The sequence below is a fragment of the Gordionus sp. m RMFG-2023 genome, chromosome 1, assembly GCF_954871325.1.
Source record: "Gordionus sp. m RMFG-2023 chromosome 1, tfGorSpeb1-WG-v2, whole genome shotgun sequence".
Lineage (NCBI taxonomy): Eukaryota > Metazoa > Nematomorpha > Gordioida > Chordodea > Parachordodidae > Gordionus > Gordionus sp. m RMFG-2023.
Genome location: NC_088775.1, coordinates 48,009,377 through 48,032,327, shown reverse-complemented (window position 1 = coordinate 48,032,327; position 22,951 = coordinate 48,009,377). Strand labels below are relative to the sequence as shown.

The window sequence follows — 22,951 nt, the reverse complement described above, 5'->3', positions numbered from 1 at the left end:
AAAATGATTTTGTAATAATGATTAAAAAGATGGCAAATTTAAAAAAAAATTACCTTCAACTGCATTATTTGTTTTTGGGATTCCCTCCAATATAGCAGCATATTGATTCCATAGGGGAATTGGAAACCTTGGTTGTTGTCTTTCTCCATTACGAAGAATTTTCCCAATCCAATTCGCTTCATAATATGTTATAAGATTATATAAGATTCTTTCATTATCTTGATAGAATGGTGTTTATGTAAGTCCATAAAAAGCATCAACTATATATGGGAACAAATGCAAGAGAGAGCATTTGTCACCCTCTTACAGTTATTGACGGAAATGAATGTGTAAAGGCATTTATTTCCGCCTGCTCAATATCGATCATTACCGATATAGAATTTAGATTATTTTTTAATCTTTTTATCTCATCCAAGACCCTTATATATGTAATCTGGGTTTTATTCGGTAATAGCGCAAAAAATCTGGGTACAATCGTTTTTTGATACAGGACATGGAGGATCCAAAGTTAGTGAAAAATTAAGGTGGTTGTCTTAAATGTGCCATCTGCATACCAGTGACTGCTTTTCGCCATCAATGTAAGATTTTGGGTGGTGGCGAATATCAAAATTCTTGGCAGTTCCGGTTGCAAATGCCTGCTATCATATTGAAGGAATGGCAACCCTGAACATGTTATTCTATAGATATTGGGCAAATCTAGATAATAACTGTTCGTCGGGTTAGGTAATGGAGAACTTATAAGCAATCTAGCCCGCTGAATGGTCCGCTTTATTGACGCGATGAGTGGTAGGGCAGCATGAAGGGATGGGGTACCCACTGCTATTGCATTGCTTATAATTTTTTGAGGTGTATCAGTCACCTCAATGGCACGTCTTTTAATATTATTTAACATTCGGTTTTTAATATCTCAATACCATCTAACACATGATTATGATTATCTATATGAAGAATTACTTCTTCATTGGCACCGCCCTTTGCAATGGGTAGGTTTACCTTCTAGTAATTTATAAGACTCAACACATTTCCATATCGTTTTTTGATTTATAGTTCTCTCATATGTATTGATCATGAACAAGTTGTTTTGGCCCACGTTCACTTATAACATATTTTAAACGCATTCTTAAAAATAAATGTATAAAAATTATAAGTGATATACAGAAATAATATTAATATTTACCTTTATCAGGAATTTTCAATTTATAATGATTAAATTATGGAAAGAAATTATAAAGATTAAATTATGGAAGGAACAGAAAAGAAATAAAGATTTTTACTAACTTTTTAAAATGGAGGAAAGGACAAAATTTCAAGATAAAATATAATTCTATTTATTAATTTTTTGTCAATAGTTAGGCGGAAAAAATAAAAAAAAGAAGATTTAGATTTTATGTTTTTTAGAATGTAAACTTTTATTTTTATTGTTGAGAAAAATAATGATTGAATTCTTTAAAATTGTTTAAATAAAAAGAGAAAATCCCAAAATAAAATATAATTATATTTATTTTTTTGTTGTCTAAAATTAGGCATGAAAAGGGGATTTAAGATTTAACATTATAGTACTTATCAGGGGGGTATTTTGGGTCTATTTTTAAAAACGATTTATTAAGATTGTAGCCAAAATAATATATAAGATTAGAGATAGAAGTCATCTTTTTCTTTCTTCCCTCTATGCGCAAAATCTCCAGGCTTACATAATATTGGCTACTAATCAACATATCTTATAATGTGGTAAGTTGGTCCATTAAAGAAATAGGTATAAATATTAGTTAATTTTTTTCGATATTACACATTTAGTAAATAAAATTGAGATTTTTGTAAAAATAAATATGAAGAAATAATTAGTAGTTAAACATTCAAAATGACTTCTATTTAATCTTCCTTATATTTTAATACTAAGTAATTTAAAATAAATTGCAACTGTAATAGATACGCGCCGAATTGATGCTGCGCTGAATTTTCGCCGCGCCGAATTGACGTATAACCGGTTGAAAAATATTGATATATCTATAAAAAAAAATATACACACAAGTTTTCATCGAAATAATCTCATACTATGCTCGTGAGATCACTTAGAAGTTTGCATTTTTAGACCTCATAAATTCGCTATATTTGAGGACTTTTTAGGGACATAAAAAATATTTTTTTCACATTTTTCTTCTGGTTTTGAAGTAAAATATCTGAACTATATAAAATCTTTCGTTATTATTTTTTAAAATAAAAACTTCTGTTTCAATTGATAAAAAAAATTTAGGAAATGAAACAATCACGCGTTAAATTGATCCGCAAGATGAAGGAGGAAAGTGATAAATTTAGAAAAATGAAAATGGAGAAAGATAAAGAAATGATTCAATTTAAGTCGAATGTCCGTAAACGTGAAATCGCTTACAATCAAAAGGAACAGAAACTGAAGACGGAACAAGTTTAAAAATTATAAAGACTAAGATGTTTAACAACTAAAATTTAGGAGTTTTATAATTTTCTTTCCTGATTTATTTTTAAATATTCTCTCTTTTTTATGACATAATAAAAATCTAGGGAACTAGATATCTGCTAAAGTAGACCAGGCCCCATTGGGGTTTGGATCGGGCTACATAAAAATAATCTTTCTATTGTAATTTTTTTTCATTTTAAAAAATATAGTTTTTACATAATTAATTTTAATTGTCATAATTTCATACACAAGGGAATCTTTGATAGTTTTGTAATATTTATATATGCTATGTCTAGGCATCCTAGTTATGTATCCTCAGCAGGGAAAATAAAAAATAATGAACAAGAAAATTTGTTGTAACTATATAAGTATAACAAAAAATATTTTTTTTTATATCCTCTAATTTGTAAGCATTATTTATATATTTTTATTAAAAATTTTTTGGTTTTACTATTTTACTTTTTCACACTTTTTATAGATTATAAAATAAACCTGATGAAAGCTCGATAATGGATTATTTTCTCTCTTATTTCATATACGATATTTATTAAAAATCTTCTATCCCCAAATTTTTTATTTATATGTTTGAAGCATTTTAGTCACATAGTTCTTTTTCATCTTTTATCATGTTTGCTTAGTGGGTTGATTTTAGTATAAAAGTTATTATCATTAAGACTTATAAACATATTCGATTTTTTAATTTAAACATTTTCCTTTATTGTATTTTGATATTTTAATATTGTTAATAGGATGTTAACATTGACGTTGTTAATACTCTTAAATATATGTAAATTGATGTTTATGTTTACTCTTAAGATAATGTGAATTGATGATTTGAAAATTTAAATATAGAATAAAATTCTGAAAATTAAGATAATGTGAAATAAAGACAAAAGTAACGTTTTTCTTTCCTCAATATATCTAACGCTAAGATTGAAACGGGAGGGCACTAATCTGGGTTCACGACTCAAATTAAAAACTCGAGTAGCGACTTGAGGCTTAAATGAATTGACTAATTGACCCAAAACTCGACTTGACTCCCACTAAGCCTAATCGGCTATTTAACAATACTACTTATACTTATTAGAAATCGCCACAGGCTAATCCAAATCGACAAATTTTTTATCGATTTTACCAATTTCCAAGCTCGTTATAATTTAATTTTGAAAACGACATAAATTTGTTCTTTATTTCGAAACTTCGACTTGGTTCTATAAAATATTTTGCAAAATTTATATCTTTTTGGCCACAATTACTTTGTTATTATATTATTTTCTAAAAATAAAATTTTCCTTTTTTATAATCTTATCAAAAACAAATCAATCTTATTTTTAGGAATAAAATACTTACAATATTTCTACTAGTATATCTATTATCTTTCATTATTATATTTTTTAAAATTTAATAAATAAAATTTAAAAAAAAATTACAATAGATAATATTTTGTATTATGTTTGTTTAAGGACTCATCACAGTTCAGAACTCGAGTCGTAAAAACAAGTCGACTTCGACTAATCGACTCAAATCGACATGTGTTTTGACTAAATTTTTTGACTAAAAACTTGACTGGCTAAGCTGAGTCGTTTAACAACACTAACAATTAGTTAATTTTTTGAAATTAAATTCATTTATGTAAATACCAAAAGTATTAAAAACAAAAACTTAAGTCAAGAGATATTTTTAAATATTTCATTTTTTGTTTGTTATCGCACTCATCCAATCTGTTCTCTGGACCATTTATACCTTGGTCAGTCTTTCTTGAGGCATTGAAGTCTAAACGTTTAGTTACACAATTAATATATTCCTTTTTCAAAAAATGTGATTAAGATCGTCTTGAGGCGTAAAAATGAAGAGATTTTGGCCACGAATAAACGATTGAAGGATATTCTCACCAAAAGGCAGAACGTTTTGACCTCCAAAGAGAACGCTGGCCCTAAGCCGAAGCTGCCGCTACAATCACATAACATAAAATATATTAGCACGACTAATAAAGATTCTATTGAGGCCAAAGTGAGTAGTAGCGCTCAATCTAAAAGCCATGACGGAACCCATGCGGAAGACATTGGTCATGTTTGTGAAAGGATACATAACGAATTCGAGTTTTTAGTTTGTTTGCAGGTAATTTTATTTATAAAAATATTATGAATTAATGAAATACAAGAAATCTATATATTTTAAAAATTATTTTTCTTTTCATCGCTATTTTCACATTTTTAAATCTTTAAATTTAGTAGTATATTTATTGAAAAACAGTTTTAATTCATCTCAAAACTGGATTAAAAAATAATGTTATTTTAAATTGGATGGAAGTGGTGGGGAGAGAGGTATGACCCCCAAAACCTCAGTTGGACTAGGTTAAAATTATGATTTTTTTAAGTATTAATATATAACATATCTTTATATCATCTCAGTTATGACAAAACAAGGAACACTAATTCCACAAAAAGCATGCTTTATTAGTGCCTTGGGTGCTTTTATCAGTATAGACGAAAAAATTATTAACTACATAATTTTGGCCAATCTTATGATTAAAAAGCGACTAAAAGAATTTATTCTGAAAATTTTATCAATGTTTAGTGTATAATTATGTCCTATTTTAATTCGTTTGATGAACATTATAAAGGGGAAAAAAGTTATTGGCAAAATAAAAAAAATTGGCATCATGTCAGAATGGAAAATTAAAAAAAAATAAACATTTGGTTTGCGCTAATATTTGTACCTACCGACTAGTACTTTTTAATTCCTCAATTAGTTTTTCGAACCACAAAGTGGCTCTATGCCAGAACGAAAATTATAGAAGCAGTACTGAATATCTGGGTGGCCAATAAGGCCTGATTAGTATTTAATTGATCAATACATCAGTCAATAAAGAGAAACCAGTTGTAAGTATTGTTGGGTATATGCTAAATTTTTAGCCGTTTAAGTAAATCTTTAGCGAGCTGTCGAAAAAAAATCATTTGCCTAGGGGTTTTTCTTAATAGCAGCTCAAATTTGTAGGAAACTAATATAAATTAAAAGGCCTTAATCGACACTAGTCAGATAGATATGGCTCTTTAGAAAATGTGAAACACATAAATAAGATGGATTACTATGATCAGATTAAAATTAACAATAGATGCCCTTTTTTATTCTCTAGTGCATATTTTGAGCGGCTATTTAGTAATGTTATTTACTAATACATGCGCTTTTACAATTGGAAATAGAAATGGTTAAACGTCCATCCTATACGAATTATAGCGTCTCTGCAAGCGTCCCTTTTTCAATTTTTTTATGTGAAAATTAGAATAAAAGTAAAATATATATAATATTGTTTATTCGATTTTTAGGATATTTATACGCACTTTTTTGAATAGGAGAAATTTCTGAGATTATTATATAAAAATTTAAAAAACTAAGAAGGAGTGCTTTATTAATTTTATGGAAAGTAAAAAGATATTCCAATTAGATAGCGATTTAAAAGTTATATGAAAAAAACAATAATTTGATCATATTTTCCAAAACGATAATTCAACCCTAAAACCCTCCTTACCTACGCCACTATCTGAAATTTTTATAATTGTAGATTGATTTATTAATTTTATCGCTTAGTCTTCTTTTTTTAAATAATATCTATTTTTTTAAAACAAAGCTGAAATTAAAATATTTCGATTTACAGATGGCCAAAAGACAAATCGAACAGCTGTGTTATGAAAGGAAAGAATTGACAGACAAGCTGAACGAGATTGAAAGCCCTTTGCAAGAAACCAATTCTAAAAAAGTTTGCAAAGTAGCTTAAAAACAATCTCATTCATTTTTTATTACACTTCATTATTTTTTATTTATTTGTTGGAATATCATGAAAAATGGACGATTACATTTAAAAAAAAATTAAATGTTTATGTTCTCAAATCAAATGATATATATTATTGATTCAAGTTTTCTATTAAAATTTAAAAAATATTATTTTTTCGTTTTCCCTTTAAGAGTCCTCATTCCCAACTACACTCAGAAGGGGAAAGAGAGAGTGATGATGACGAGGAAGAGGATGGTGATTATGATTCGTCTCACTTTAATTGCCTTCAGAAAAGCTTGCAGTACAAAACGCAGCAAATAAATACCCTCAAGGCTAAGGTAGAAGAGGCCGAAACTTCAAACGTGGATTGGCATTCTATATTACATAATACTAATGAACCCTCTTCGGAGTCCATTAGCCCCGCTCTTCTGGATTGGCTATTTCAAGTTTATTTTTTATAAATGCAATACATCTAGTGTTGCAAAATCGTTCCATTTAAGTCGATTTTTAAAAACGGCTAACTCACTATTTTACCCAGAAAAATATTATGTAAACCTGAAGGTTTTGCTCATAGATGGCACAAGGTTTGGACATCTATTAGCGAAATCTCTTGGCTAAAATATTGAGTTGGCCTTTTTTCAAAATCGGCTAATGGAGCGATTTTGCTTCGATACATAAATCTACTCATCTCATATACATTTTAATAATTATATGACTTCTATAATTAAACTATACCATAACATAAGTCATTTAAATATTCAAGAATCTAAAAGTATTTTTATTAATAAATCATTTATATAATGACATCTAATAAATCATTTATATAATGACATCTAATAAATCATTTATATAATGACATTTATTTACATAATAAGCAACAAATAAATATATTATGAAATTTGAAATTTTTTTTAAGAATTAAGACATCATTTTATCGGATTGAAAAATTTTATAATATTGATCGATAACCTATATTCTATAAAAGATGAAATATTGGGGCAATCAGATAAAAATATCGGTTAAATCCTACTTAAAATTCTATCTAAGTTTCGGCGGAAATAACATTAGCAATATATGAAGGCTAAAATATTCAATGTTTGATTATAATGTTTTATTTTCATTAATAAAATTCGCATAAAAATATGAATGATCAAAATAAACAATAAAATAATATATTAAGCATTAGTTAATCCTCAGATCAGTACCTAGGACAATTTTTTTCAATCAAAAGTTATGCTAATTCGATCTGACCTTAAGCAAACAACACTACTAAATGTATTTGATATTTTTAAATTTTAACAAAAATTAAGATATTGATCATTATCTTTGATACGCTCATATTGATATATGTAATAAAATTTAGTGCTGTAAACGTACATCCAACGCCTTGCGTTTGAAAAAAAACGCGTTACTCTTTATTCAAAAAACTAACTCGTTACTTAAAAAAGCGAAATATTAAATAAAGATTTTTTTAAAAAAAATAAATTTGTGCAAAAATAATATAAAGATAAGTTATTTTGTTAAAATAATTTTTTATTTATTTTTAACAACGATTGATTTTCAAAATTTTGATCAGTTATACAAGCGCGTTTAAGCTTAATATAGCTTTCGCAGTGCTAAACACACATTTTATTGGCGCAGATGATGGGAGGGGGAGGAGGGGCGTTGTATACTATTTAATAAATAAAAATTTAATTGGGGGAATTTTTTATAAATATTTAAAGAATAATCTTTATTTTATAAAAAACTTATTAGATCATCTTCACAAGAATCTTCTTTTAGGTCCTCATCAAATTTTTATCCTTATCAGAATTTAATCTGAATTCATATTTTTACCTTCATATGTTTTTTTAGATTTGAGCTGCTGGACGTCGAGGTTGAAATATTTGAATTAGGGCACAATCTACACTTGCATAGCATAGATTTAATGTCCTTAAATTTTTTTAAATGTAAAAAATATTTCATACTGGTGCCAGAGTTAAGTCATCTGAAGAAATTAGTACTTTTGATATATATATTACTCATAAAATAAATTTATTAGTAAATATAAATGAACATACCTTGATTGATTTAATATTAATTAGTTTAATAATGTCACTATATAAGATTTAACAATAAAATGTTATATATATGATAATGAAGAACCTTGGTGGTTGATCTAATTTAAAAACTTGGCTTAAATTGTTTTAAAATATATATTATATATGTCGTATTGGGATATGGAATCATGTGGGATTCGGAATCCCAAAGCGGGGATTCGAGATCTTGAACCTTTACGTTTTATTCGGAATCTTTTTTAAAAAATATTTAATAATATTACGAATCCCCATGAAAAATAAATAAATAATATAATTACTTTTTCTTCCATTTTTTTGCCGTCTGGCTGGCACCATATTATTAAAAGGCCAAAATAAGGGATTTAAAAAGAAAATTTAAAAAAAAGTAAATAGTATAAAATTAAGGCATATAATGAATGAAAAATAATGTTAAACATTTTTGTTTTTTAAAATTTATATGAAATATTAAATATTTTCACATGAATATATATTTTAAAAAAATCCTAATTAAAAAAATAATTATTTATTGCAACAATTTTTCAATGCTATATAACATTTCGTTGAAATTTAAGGTTGTTCTTGAAACACTAACACCTTTTATTCATGCAACCCATTTCATTGCAAATCCATGGTTTCCCATAATTTGGGACATTCCGGAAGCTCTTAAATATTTTTAGCAGTTTAAATAAATAATTAATATATTTTATATACATGAATTAATTTGAGGAGTATATGTGGTTACTATAAAAATAGCTTAAATTACCTATGATTGATTTGATATATCTTTGTTGGGAACTTTAAAATCATAATTTTATAGTTTTATATACACTAGAGGCAATAAATGTTACTGAAATTCTTCTAGCACACGCTTACCCATATTTTGCTCAATTTTTAATATTTTCCTTTCTAAATTTTTAGGAATAAAATAACCCAGAGACCTGCAGAGGTGCCATTTGCACGGCCCGGCCCGGATTTTTTTTAGAAAAAATATTCTATTTATTTTTAATGGCGATTTAAAATAGTTGGTTTTAAAATATACGGCCAAGTCTGGATATTTATATTAAAAAAATTAAAATACGACATGACTCGTGTATACTCCGACCGAGCTTAGGGCCGGACCTGCAGGTCTCTGAAATAACTGATTATCAATAAATTTAAAAAGATATTAAAATTAGCTATTATTTGATACCCATATCGATATTTTATTTTGATAAAAATATTCCTGACCCCCCAAGACCTAGACCAGCCCTCTATGAGCGATTATTATTATTACAATAAAAAAATATTTTAATTACCTTTTATTTGATGCCCATATCAACAAAAATTATTTTTTACATCGCCCCCCCCTCCTCCACCCACCCCCCAGACCAAGTCATACCCATAAAGATAAAAAATGAAGACTTTCAGTCAAAAGATATTAAAATTAGCTATCATTTGGTACCCATATCGATATTTTATTTTGATAAAAATATTCCTGACCCCCCAAGAGACTCGCTCATTAAGGGGGAGAGATTGACCTCCAGTTGAATGGATCTTTTGATAGGCTATCGATTGATACTCTATATTAGACATATCTTATTTCATAAGGTCAAAAAAAACAACATTGAAAATTAATAAATAACAATAAAATTAAAAAACGAAACGCGCGTAAAACGCTTTTTAAAATAAGATTCCTCTTTATCAACCGTTTTATCATTCCTTAACTTAAAACCCTAATTTTTTAGTTATCCCTTTAAAACCCGTGATGATTTCGGATAGTTCTGATCCCTTTAAAAATTACGACATATGCATAAAATTAAAAATATTTTTTTACCCCCTTCTTTTGTTTAGGTTTAAATCTATGAAAAATAAAACATATAGTTTTTTGTGTTTTCTTTTTATCGGGAGTTTTTCATACTTTTTATTCAATAATTACAAATACGATAGTTAGATCCATCGCCCTGAATCCGATGATATAAATAGAAATCCGAGAAGTATAAGGGGTTGGTTTGACCCTCAATAAAACTATCACACCTAAAAAATCGCTCTTTTTTTCACTTTGCGCAAATTTTATATTAATTTATAATTACGCTTTTTATTTTCCCTATAAAAGGGACTAAAAATTATGTTCACGTTAATCTTATATTTTTAGTTTGTAAATTTTTATATTTGAATATTAATTAATTTTTACTATACAAAGCTTAATAAACATTTTTTGTTATATCAGTTCTTTAGTATTAAAATTAATTTGCTTTTTAAAACAAATTCTTAATGACTCTCACCCGATCACAAACTGTTGCAAAGATCTAAATGATGATATAATATATAATACCCATATGAAGCCCCACAACTTCAGCACCATGGGGGCATAGACCACTCAACATCAAGGAATATTCGGCACTGGAGCCCCTGTGTAATTATTTACACTGCAGTTACAAACAACGAATATAATTGATGATGTGGAGAAAGGAATCCTATACCTCACTTTTTGGGGCCCAGCTTTATTCGGGAAGATAAAAAATACAATTTCCCCAGATGCCGTGGGAAATCAGGGATTCCATAAAATTAATGAATTCATCTCGAGAATGGCATAGCCACTAAACCAAGCTCGCTACAGGCTAGACCAAAGAGTACATAATTATAATGAAACTATAACCCAGTACGTGGAAGTCCTGGGAATCGCATACAGTTGTGACTTAAAGAGAGCCATGATTGGCTCTATACATGGATTGCCGATTGTTTGAGATTTCTGTGATAATCGTTCCTAAGATGGGAATAGCTTGATCGGTATAAGATTCAATTATATTGTTGATGGGTTTAAAGGAATGTAGCTAAAATGACGGTTATATATATTCCTTCCTAAAATTCATATGGGTAATCTGGTATCAATCTCCATTTGGTATGTCGTTAATATTTATTGAGGTGTGATATGCTCCTGGTATTTCTGTTTGTGTAACATTTCTAACCGTTATGGATAGGTTGATGGGATGAGTTTATTTTTGTGGACTACTCTCAATTGTTAATGAATGAATTGTTCGATGATCGGATGGATCAGGTTCGATTTGACCTATTGTGTGTACTTCATCATTAGTAAAACTTTGGTTGTGTGGTGTTGAATTTCGGGGATTGTAGAATGGGGTTAGGCATAGTTAAGCTGTTGATTTCCAACTTTATTTGGTTGGAGAGTTTTATCAGTTATTTGTGGTCTGTTAAGATAATTTAATTGCAGATGTCCCATACGTCAGATAAAAAGCATCTCGGTGTTTGATATCGTGGCTGGGTATACACAGAGACCAAGGTGAAGAATCGTTATCCAGATATTGGTATTCTATGGTTGATTGCATTCGGGGGGAAGCGATACTTTTGTCGCTTGTACAATCATGACGATTCTAGACGAGATATATATATAATTCTGGATATATTTAAGAATTTTCTTCCTAGAATTTGAAAATATTTGTATCCTTATTTATTCTCTTAACTTCTGAGAACTTTTCTATTAAAGGTATAATAGGTATTTTTTGTGCCTCCTTTCTATCTGATGATAATTTGATTTTTTTCTATCTATCTTAAAGTAAAATTTAAAGATCATCAATGTTGCTATCATTACCATTATTGTCACTACAACCAGTAGGTATTTTCATAACCTCTAATATGTTGTAAATAATGGAGTTTTGCATATGCCATAAATCCTTTAGATGGTCTTTAGCCATCTGTTTTTACTCAATACTCAATATAACTTGATATAGAGGATATTAATATATAGAAACATATACAACACTATATTGCAAATATATTTGCTTTCGAATTTTCATGCTATCAAATATTTCATATAAAAAGGACTATTAAATCTTTCTAAATCTAATCGGCATCTAATCCATATGCCATAAAAATTACATAAACATAATTGTTCTAATTGTAATCTTAAAGTTGTTATTTTTAAAGATATTAATACAATAGTAAGGTCCTATATTGGCATCAATCATCTTCCGACAAAACGACTTCACGTGCTTTAATAAAATCAGTACAGAAATCTTTTAAACTTAATAATCGCTCTAAGTTTTGTCGTCTTCTTATAACTTATTATTAGACTAGTTAATTATTATAGATTCGGTTAATTCCACTATATACTACTGACAATTTTATTTATATAAACTATATTTCATAACAAAAATAATTTCTTTTTAAAAACCATTTTCGAAGGGAAAAAAACATTAATTAAAAATTACACATATAAAAACATTATTATTTTTTTAAAATAAAATACAAATATATCTTTGATCTCATTTCTTTTTCATATAAAAATACAATATATCTTTAAAATATTTCTTTTTCATATAAAAATTCATTATATCTTTAACATCATTTCTTTTTCATATAAAAATACCATATATCTTTGACATCATTTCTTTTTATATAAAAATACAATATATCCTTGACATTATTGTAATAATAATTTAAATACACATAATGGGCAAAATTATATATATTTTTTATATCACTATGCAAAAAAAATTAATCAGCGTATATGCATTCAATAAATGATTCCCATATTTTTTTGTTTAAACAATATTTTAATGTCTGTATTTCTTCTTTATCACTTCATACACTCAATCAGATCTTGATAATCATCCCAGTATTGTTTTTAGAAGGTCTATTCTAACGTTGCCATCCTCCTTTCTTTTAGGCGTTTTTCGTAGTATCCGTCATAACTTTTTGTCCTCCCAACATAGTGTCGTTCCTCTTTTACGTTGGACATACGATGTACGTGGTAGTGGTTGCTTCTTGATTACACGATTATTTACACCATTGAAATCATTGAAATCTACATCTTTATTAACCAGGAACTATCCTTAAATATTTTTTTTTTACAATTTCCTCTTTCAACCATTTCTATGCACTCTCTTCCGCAACTGATCCCTGTGCCTGACACCTTCCCTATTATCATCAAATTTTACCCTATTTAATTTGTTTCCCAAATTTTTTTTACTACACTCCCATTTTTTAGTACTTCCATATAATCTAATCCATACTAACTGTCCTACAGTATATTCCAATTCCCTTCTATCAATATCCTCTACAACTACCTCAGCTTTACTGGGTATCAACATATCCAAAAACATCCTTACCTTCCGGCCTATCATTTTTTCTGCAAGAGACAAACCATCATTACCCATCGCATTATTATAATACAAATGCTTCACCCACATTTCTCCTTTTCCACTTTTGGTTTTCTTCAACCATCCTTTAACCGTCGCTACCATCCGTTCCGCCTGTCCATTGGAACTGGGATGATAAGGTGACGTTAACACATGATATACACCTGTTTTTTCACAGAATCTCTTGAATTCTTCACCGATAAAAGCTGGTCCACCGTCCGATACCACAGTTTTCGGAATACCACACTTCGACCATACTTTTTTAAAATGTTTAATCACAATATTCGCCGTTAACCCATGAATTTCTTCAAACTCTATCCATGCATCTACACTTAATATATACTTTTTTCCTTCATATTCGAAAAAATCAACATGAACCCTCTCTCCTGGTTCTACAACTTTTGGCCATGTATTATTTTTATCCTTACGGGGCATGTCAGACCATGCATTACAAATCTCACATTCTTTTCCCAATTTATCAATATGCTCGTTCATTTTCGGCCATCATACGTACTCTCTTCCCCATTGTTTCATACGAGTAACTCCTTGATGACTCTCATGTATAACATTCAAAACTTTTTCCCTCAATTTCCGGGGTATAACAGCTCGGGGTCCCCTCATAATACAATCGTCGGAACTCTTCGCACCGAACAATACTGCGGTACAAAACCTTCCTTTAAACGGATATCAACTTCATAATCCACTAAACATCCTAATTTCTCCTCAAAAATTTCACTATAACTATTCATTAAAACTGCCACTGCAAGCCTCCAATTTTCCAAACTCGACAATTGTTCCTTTTCCCCTCCATTAATCTCCTTTTCCTCTTTTTTTCTTACAAATTTCACCGGGAAATTCTGTAACACTGGTATATCTTTCTTTTCATTATCCAGTTCCTTATACATTTCTTGACTAATAATTTTCTCCTCTATTTCTTCTGTTTTTGTGACTATTTTTATTTCATCATTATTTCGCTCATTAATACATTTTCTACAAAGTATTTCTTTTTTTTTACCTCTCTAGGATTGTCATTTTTCATAATATTAACAATTTGCGACAACTCAGTATATCTTACCTTTCTTTTTTTAACTGGAACTATCCGCGTTTGAGACATATTTTCTTTTTCAAATTCTCTTTTCCGATTACCCATCAGACCATTTCCAATGATTTCATCTTTTATATCACATAATTCTCTATTTTCTATTTCAACGTTCTGAACTTCAACCATTTCATCTCGTTTAATTTCATTTGAAAAGATACCCCAAAAATTATTTAATAGACCAATCTTAACAATCCATTCCCACCCCATAATCGTATCCACTTTTTTATCAACAATCCACAAATTTAAATAATTAACTATACCATTTATCACAAACGGTACTTCAATTTTTCCTAAAACCTTTATTTCCGATCCGTCAAACTGTTTAACTCTCATCTCTTCTTTAATTATATTCTCCTCTGGCCAATATTCACAAAAATTTTCATAACCTACAATCGATATCGCAGCACATGTATCCAATAGCATAGATATTTTTCTACTTCCACACGAGGACATTTATCCTTCTCACTTTTGTCCTCTAATTTTGGAATTCTATAATTTTTTGTAATTTCACCATTTACCAGATTTACATTTCTTTTATCTACTAAATCTCTTTTAACTTCTACATCTCCACTCACACGAAATTTCATTTCATTCTTTAATGTAATACCCTCCATTTTATTACCTTCGCTATCATTTAGTCACCTCTCTCGACATTCTATAGCACTATGTCCTTTCTTTCTGCACTTAAAACACATAATTTCATCTTTACCTTCTTTCAAAATATCACTATTTTGTATCACTCTTACATTAGATGCCGGTGCTAAGTATTTCACTGCCGGTAATGCTTCCCCATTTATCGGTTCTCTCACATAACAATTCTCTTTAGCATGTCCCATTTTTCCACATCTTTCACATTGAAATGTTCTTTGATTATTTCCCATAATACGATACGTCGGAACATAACATTTTTCACTACTATGTCCAACTCCTCCACATCTATTACATTTAATCGGTTGCTTGTTAAACATTGCACCGTTCTGAACACAATTTCTACTTATATGCCCAAATTCTCCACATGAATAACATCTTACATTTTGCATATTAATCTTTGGACGATTAAATCTATTTCGGAAAAAATTTTCTTTTTCCCAATTTTCCTTTTCATTTCTCTGCAAGTTCATTGACGTATTTCGTATTCCTTATCATTTCTTCGATCATCTCTTTTGAAATCCCTTTCATCATACCTTCTCTCACAATTTCCTCCATGACTATAATTATTTCGTTTATTATATCTCATTCCATTTTCATCTTTAATCTCTATTTCTCTTTTATTATCAATATCTTTTCGTTCCTCTCCCGATCTAATAATATTGATACTTTTCCTCTCTATCATATTTTCAATTAACTTTTTCCATATTTCATCCTTTAAATTTAACATCTATTCCTTAATTCTTACATTTTCATTAACGTTTTAAACTTCCCTGTCATTTTTTTATTTTTCAATTTCATTATTTTTCATTTCAATTTCCTCCATAATTTTTATTCTATCTCTTTCTATAACTCTTTATTTTTTTCCGATGTAACATAATACCAATTATCCATAAACATATCACTACTACCGCTATGATACAATAATTTCTCTGTGGAACCATTTCCACATACTTTTGAGTTTTTATACTTCTTTTACAATTAAACATTTATTCTTTATCCACAAATTTATAAAAAAATTATTAAAACTTTTATTATAAATATTTTAATGCTAAAAGTTAGATAATATATTAAACCTAATATAATTAATAATAAGAAAATTATATAAATGCACATCATTTTATATATTCCAAAAATAGTGACTTTTTCATTGATTTTAATATTCTTGCAATATTTTTTAGGCAATCATTAATAGCCAATTGTAGAGTATGGGCTGCACATCTGAAGCGATATATATTTGTAGAAAAATCTTCTATTATTTCCTGTAAATTAATTTCATGTGTCATCATAATTATCATCATCAGCGTTTATGTCATCCTTCTCTTCCAGTGAACATTTTTTTAATTGATTTTACAAGATTAGCCCATTATCCCTAATAATTATATAAATATTTCTTATAGGAATATGAAATTTATTTAATGTCTCTAATATCAATCTTTTTATATATTTAGAAGTTGCACTCTTAAAATTTTATACTTTTTTAAATATTATTTTTAAAAAATTTTTTTGACACCTAGAACCTTTGGACTCTCCACTTTTAAAAAGGGTCCACGTTCGGGTACAGCCAAAATATGAGGGTTCGGGTTCGCATCCCTGAAGAAAGAGCGTTTTTGAAACATAGTTTATCTTATCGGATAAAACAAATCCCCCCTCCCTCTCAAATACATCTCAGAACTTTACTTATACCCCCATATTCAAGACGATTTTCGGGATCTAACTATCTTATTTGTAATTATAAGTACTAAAAACTCCCTATAAGAATAAAACCCATGTTTTAATTTTAATGGATTTAAACCTAAACAAAAGAGGGAAGTAAAAAAAACTATTTACAATTTTTATGTGTTTAACTAGTCTAAAATAAAATAAAATATTTTTTAAGGAAAAATTTAAAGTAACGAGTAATTTTTTGCGTTACCGTTACTCAAAAAAAAATAAAAGCGTTTCTCATTACCTTTTGAAACAAGTAACGAATGATGGTTCCTTTTTCCCGAAAAAATTGCTGTTAGTAATGACGTTACCTTCATCGACTTTACAGTGTTTTATGTTTATTAGGAAAAACATACCAAAAAGAAGGTACAAATGGTTTTTAATTTGAATTCCGCTTGTATCAAATAGATAAATATTTTTGCTCAAATGATGTATTATATATATATTATATATTCTATATTTAAATCATAATTGAAAAACTAGACATAGATTTGGTATAAAAAATAAATTTTTTATTTTATTTATAGGCAAAATATAGTTAAAAATACAAAGCATAGTCATGTATCAATTTCAAAAAATTTTATTTAAACTTATTTATTTAAATTAACAATATCCAATATAATAATTTTTACTTTGACTTGTTCACTGTCATTTCCCTCTAATTAATAATCTTTGAGAATAAGTTAAAAATTAAAAATAAATGGCGTAATTGAATTTAATTATTTAAAATTTATTAAGAGTCCAATAGGAATCTTTGGGAATAAATTTAAAAATTATATAAATAAATTAAGTTGTTTAGAATTTATTAACACTTCACTTAATTGGATATCTGAAAATATTATAAAATCTCAATTAAATTATTAATATTTTTATTTACAATTATACAAATATCTTATATTTTAAACAATACACAGAACCCGGTTGAACCCGGGTTCAAATAAAATTCCCTGGTTCGGTTCGGGGTTTTGAAAATTTTATAAACGGGGTTCGGTTCGAGTTCAAATTTTTTTCAAAAACCCGGGTTTTCTTCTCCGGGTTCTAGTTCGGTTCGAATCCCTGGTATTTTATATAAAAAGTTTCCAAAAAAGTTATAAAATAAGTTGGAATCTGAAACAAAGGTATTTTTGCCTTCCTGTTCAATCACAAATTTCGGAACTTTCTATCTTTCTGAGACAATAGCTTAATTAGAATCGTATCGATAATTTTTTTACCTCCACATGCAAAATTATAGGAGAAACGATTTTGGTTGTACAGGAACAATCGAAATTGAACCAAAAAAGTCCTAGAGGACCTTATGAAACCTTCAGAGATAAAAAAATTACTTTGTGTTATTAGAATGATGGTCGACTGGTCGCTGTTGTGAGCAAGAATCAAGGAATATATTCTCTAAATAAAGTTAAGCGATGGAGTTCTAAACATAAGGTGTATATTATTATTGATCAACAATATGATTACCTCACAACATATGTGAGGAAATCATTTGTTTGATAGATTTTTGAGTAATTGGCTGCTCAACAAAAAATGATAAGGTAGGAATATGTCTTACCTTCTATTTAAAATATTTATTGTGCGATCTATGATTGAAAATTTACCTGAATAACCATTTCGTTCGGGCCAATTGATTTAATCCGAGAAGTAGTGAAGAGTCATATATAGTGTGGTTAAATGACTCGATTTTAAAAACGGTTAACTCAAGATTTTAGCCAGAAAAATATTGCCAAAGCCTTGAGATTTCGCTAATAGATGTCCAAACCTTTGTGTCACCTATGAGCAAAATCTTCAGGCTTATGTTATTTTTTTTGTATAAAATACTGAGTTATCCGTTTTTAAAAATCGATTCAAATCAAGCCGTTTAACAACACCAGTCATATGTTAATTGAAACTAATCGTCAAGGTCGTTGCAAATGGTGAGGGATGAATACGACATACAATTGTAATAACTGTGATGTACTTATTTATACATTAAATGCTCAAAATTATTTCATAAAAAATGAAGTCTTAACCTCCCAATGTCTGATTTTTGGAACATACAAAAAATCATATTATGTATTTTTTTTAAAATTTTGATATATAAATATGTTGATAATAATGTAATAAAGAAAAATAGAAATATTTTTATATGTTCTTGATACTCTGGTATTATAGCGTTAATATTTAATTCCAAATTGTTAAAAATACATATAATTTTATTGTTATATAAAATATTTTTAATTAAAGAAGCAGAAAGCAAACGATTTTTATGAAGGAAAGTATAAATATAAACTTAAATATTTATGAGACGAGTATTTTTTTTTGAAAAATTTCAAATACCATCAAAAATTAGTTGTATTAGATATCTTAAATTTTTAAAGTTAAATAATGTTATATAATATAATAATATTATGAAAGCATGACAAAAGGCCTTCAGGGTGGTATTTATAAAATTAAAAAAATTAGCACACTTAAGATGCTTGATATAAATTCAACCTTTCTTTTTAACGGGCCGGACCTGATTTTTCGGGAAATTTATTAACTTAAGAGCACGAAAAGACTTGACAATTTAAATGCCAGGCCGGGTAACTTGTGCGAATGATCTCAACGATATTGCAGATCTCTGATTAAAGATATAACAAACACTTTTATTTTCTAAATTTTGTATTTAAGTATTGTTTGGATACCAATTTGAAGTTAGCCATCGAGGACCAAAATAAAAAGGAAAGCTCTGATAAATTTGCCGATTTGCAACAAAGACTAATCGCTTTCGAATTGGAAAAGCAAAAGGCCACTGATATTATACATCGCGAAAATGAGGCAAAGGTTTTATATTTGAATTATTATAAGGAAAATTATAATAGATACCAGGAAAATCAATATTCTTTAAACATTTAATTTTTTGTTTAGATAAATATGATATTAAAGCAAACGGGAAAAATAATTGTTACAAATACAAATGGTTCAAATTCCGACGAGGCTCTGATTAAGAAACTCTCTGAACTTGTAAGAAAATTTTTTTAAAGAAAATTGATAATCCTCAATCAAATATCGTGATAAATCTTAACCAACTCGGTTGGTTTTTATTAATAATAATGGAAAGTGTATATATGGAATAGAATAACCCAAATATGTAATATACATAAGCTAGGTGTCGAACCAAAACGATCTACGTAATAGAAATAGACCATTATAATTTTCCGAACCGTTATAAGAGAATTTTGGCAGGAACTGGTTCATAACGCTTTATTAGATTATACTTATTTATTTTAAATGATTGGCGTAATTTAAAAAAAATGAGTACAAATTTATATTTGGTTATGTTATATTACTTTTGTTATATGCATGTTTTATGATAAAATAAGGAAATTAAACTTATTTTCAAGAAACCTGGAGCGAACCGAACCTATATAATTTTTCTGATAACGATAATTTTTAAATGTTATACACAATATTCTTCATTTATTTATTTTTCTAGTTATATAGTGATTATTTTTTTGTTTTTTTAAAAATTGAAGAAGATGGGTAAGATTTAAATCTTAACTTGATTTTTTTCTAATTTTATTTTAGTTTATTTTTGGTATTTTAATTTTATGTTACAAATAAAATATCTATTAAACTATTTAATTATATCAAATCGAACGCATGCATATTGAGGTTCAAAGGCTTCTGCTTTTAATGACCTTCAAAATATTTATTTAATTGTTGGCCACTCATACCCTTATCAAATATTATATTCAAGTTGTGCCAACAAAATGATATATACTAGGATTAATTTTTTTAAATCCAACATTTATAAAAACCGGAATGAACCGAGTGGATGTATAAGCCGGAACATTTTAAAATTCTAAACTAAGTTAAATGGAACTGATGTATTCGACATTCTGATTTAAAGTAATACACAAATCTTTAAGAGAGGAGAAATTAAAAAATAAATGATATTTGGTGCACCACTGCGTGTGCTATCAAGTTGGCCATTATCGCCAGCCTATTAAAATTATCGAAACCTCGCTGCGGATTTTTAAATATCTATATTAATTGGCAGATGTGTAAAAAAAATACTTTTGCTATCAATACATAATATTTATAATTATAATTTACATTATTAAAATAAAATTTAAATTTTATATAGGCACAAACATTATTTTTTTAATTAAAGCATTCGTTTCGTAAATAAAAATACAAAAGCTACTAGACAGAAGTACTATATGTACATATATGATGCTTGTTAGTGTTGTTAAAAACCTCTATTTCGCCAATTTTTTTAAAAACGGCGAAATCAAGATTTTAGCTTTATTACCTAAGCCTCGAAATTTCTCCAAAAGTCAACAGAAAGGTTTGGCAAAATCTCGAGGCCTAAATAATAGTTGTTTTACTAAAATCTTTGTTTAGCCATTTTTTAAAAATCGGCTCAATCTCGGTTTTTAAAGAAACCACCGTTATTGTATTACTTAAAGATTTGCGGGGGAAGGGGTTATCTTAAATTTTTAAAATAAATTAGAAATTATTGTTTCTCTAAGATATAAATTTTGAAAATTTAATTGATTCAGAAAACGTGTGTTATTTAAAAGCATTTAGAAATCTTAGATTTCGGAGGCGAAAATACCTTTATGAAGCAACGTTTTGAATTTGATAGTTATGAAATTAATATAATATGTGATATAAAAAAACACATAAAATTTTAAAATTAAATGTTCCTACTCGTTAGTATAGTAACTTGATGCTAGAAATCTGACAAAGGAACTAACATAGGTCCAATAAATATCATGGAGGATTTGGTGAAAAATCTATTCTAAATTCCTAAAATTATAAATATTGTTCATTTTTTTATTATCTCGATAAGAATGTACGATAAATTTAGCTAGTGGGGTATGTACATAGCAAACCGCGTGGTTGATTTGTGATAATTCTTATAATAAAAATTATGCATCATAAGCGAACATTTCATTACTAATCTCAATAAAAAAAAGCACCATATTTTGGATAATATTTATTCATAAATTAGTTGCGCTTCTTAGAACCAATTCTGGGTTCCTGCAAATTTTGAAATGAGTTCCGGCTCCCTAAAATTTTAAGACAGAATTTCCAATTTCAATTTCGTGGATCTAAAGGGTTGGTTTTCTATCTGCCTCATAATTTTATTATTAAATAAAAATAATCCGTTTTTTATGGCAATAAACTCAAAAATATATAAAAATTAATTTAAATGTAAACCATTAAAATATTATATAAAATCCACCACGTAAAATAAAAAATTTCTCAAAAGAATGCCTATCTACTACATATTCATCTTTACTAATAATGCGTCTAAAGCTTTTTTATGAGAGAATTTTATGCTGGCTTGAAAAAATCTAATAAATAATTAAAATAAAAGATCGAAATTTATCGATGTTTGAAAAATAGAACTTTATAAAATGTGATGTGAATGATTTACTAATTGTATATTTGATATTATCTGAAGATACGACTAAATGTAGAAAAATGCATAGATTTTTAGAAAACCGGTATATATGATATTATTTATATTATATATATATTAATTCTAAAGATCGAGGCCTTTTTAAAATATTTGATAGTATTCCTTCTTATCCTGATAAATTTCATCAGATGTTCAACATGCATGTGGAAACATTCAATTGCATTTTTATAAATTTGGAGTCTATAGACACCACTATAGTTAAACATAAAAACTATCAGTATGAAGCATCGGCTCTATATAACACTCATGTATGATGATTATTTTTTTATATAAAGATTCAGAATATATTTATAGATATCTGGAGCTTTAGAAAAATAGCATTATATGCAAAGATTGGCCAGGAAATCAGGTTTTCCTCACATAATAGATACTATTGACGGAAAGCATGTAAAAATAAAACAACCTACAAATAGTGGATCCACTTGATATTGAGGGCAATCAATTTACACAAATTAATTATGAAGAATACCCTATTCCAAATTTTACCCAATAGTTCCAGCGATGGACTGAAACCTTAATATTAGAGAAACATTTAACACATTTATATTAAACCATATGTGTAAAATTTTTATATACATTTATTCTTTAATTACCATTACCTTATATTTATGAATGTTTAAATTTGTCAAAGTTAGAAGCATTTATTATAA

The 22,951-nt window shown here is 27.9% G+C and overlaps 1 protein-coding gene across 3 annotated transcripts in view; it reads left to right on the top strand.

Moving 5' to 3' along the window:
• The window catches only part of LOC135922386 (chromosome-associated kinesin KIF4A-like), an 86,456-nt gene that overhangs the window by 33,796 nt on the left and 29,709 nt on the right, over positions 1–22,951 (top strand). For 2 of the 3 annotated variants that reach the window (XM_065456772.1, XM_065456774.1), the window contains exons 12-17: positions 2,252–2,419; positions 4,259–4,549; positions 6,087–6,197; positions 6,395–6,649; positions 19,496–19,648; positions 19,733–19,828. In XM_065456772.1, coding sequence (XP_065312844.1) covers positions 2,252–2,419; positions 4,259–4,549; positions 6,087–6,197; positions 6,395–6,649; positions 19,496–19,648; positions 19,733–19,828 — 1,074 coding nt within the window. The remainder of the gene's footprint in view (positions 1–2,251; positions 2,420–4,258; positions 4,550–6,086; positions 6,198–6,394; positions 6,650–19,495; positions 19,649–19,732; positions 19,829–22,951) is intronic. The other variant, XM_065456773.1, reaches the window with a different exon arrangement.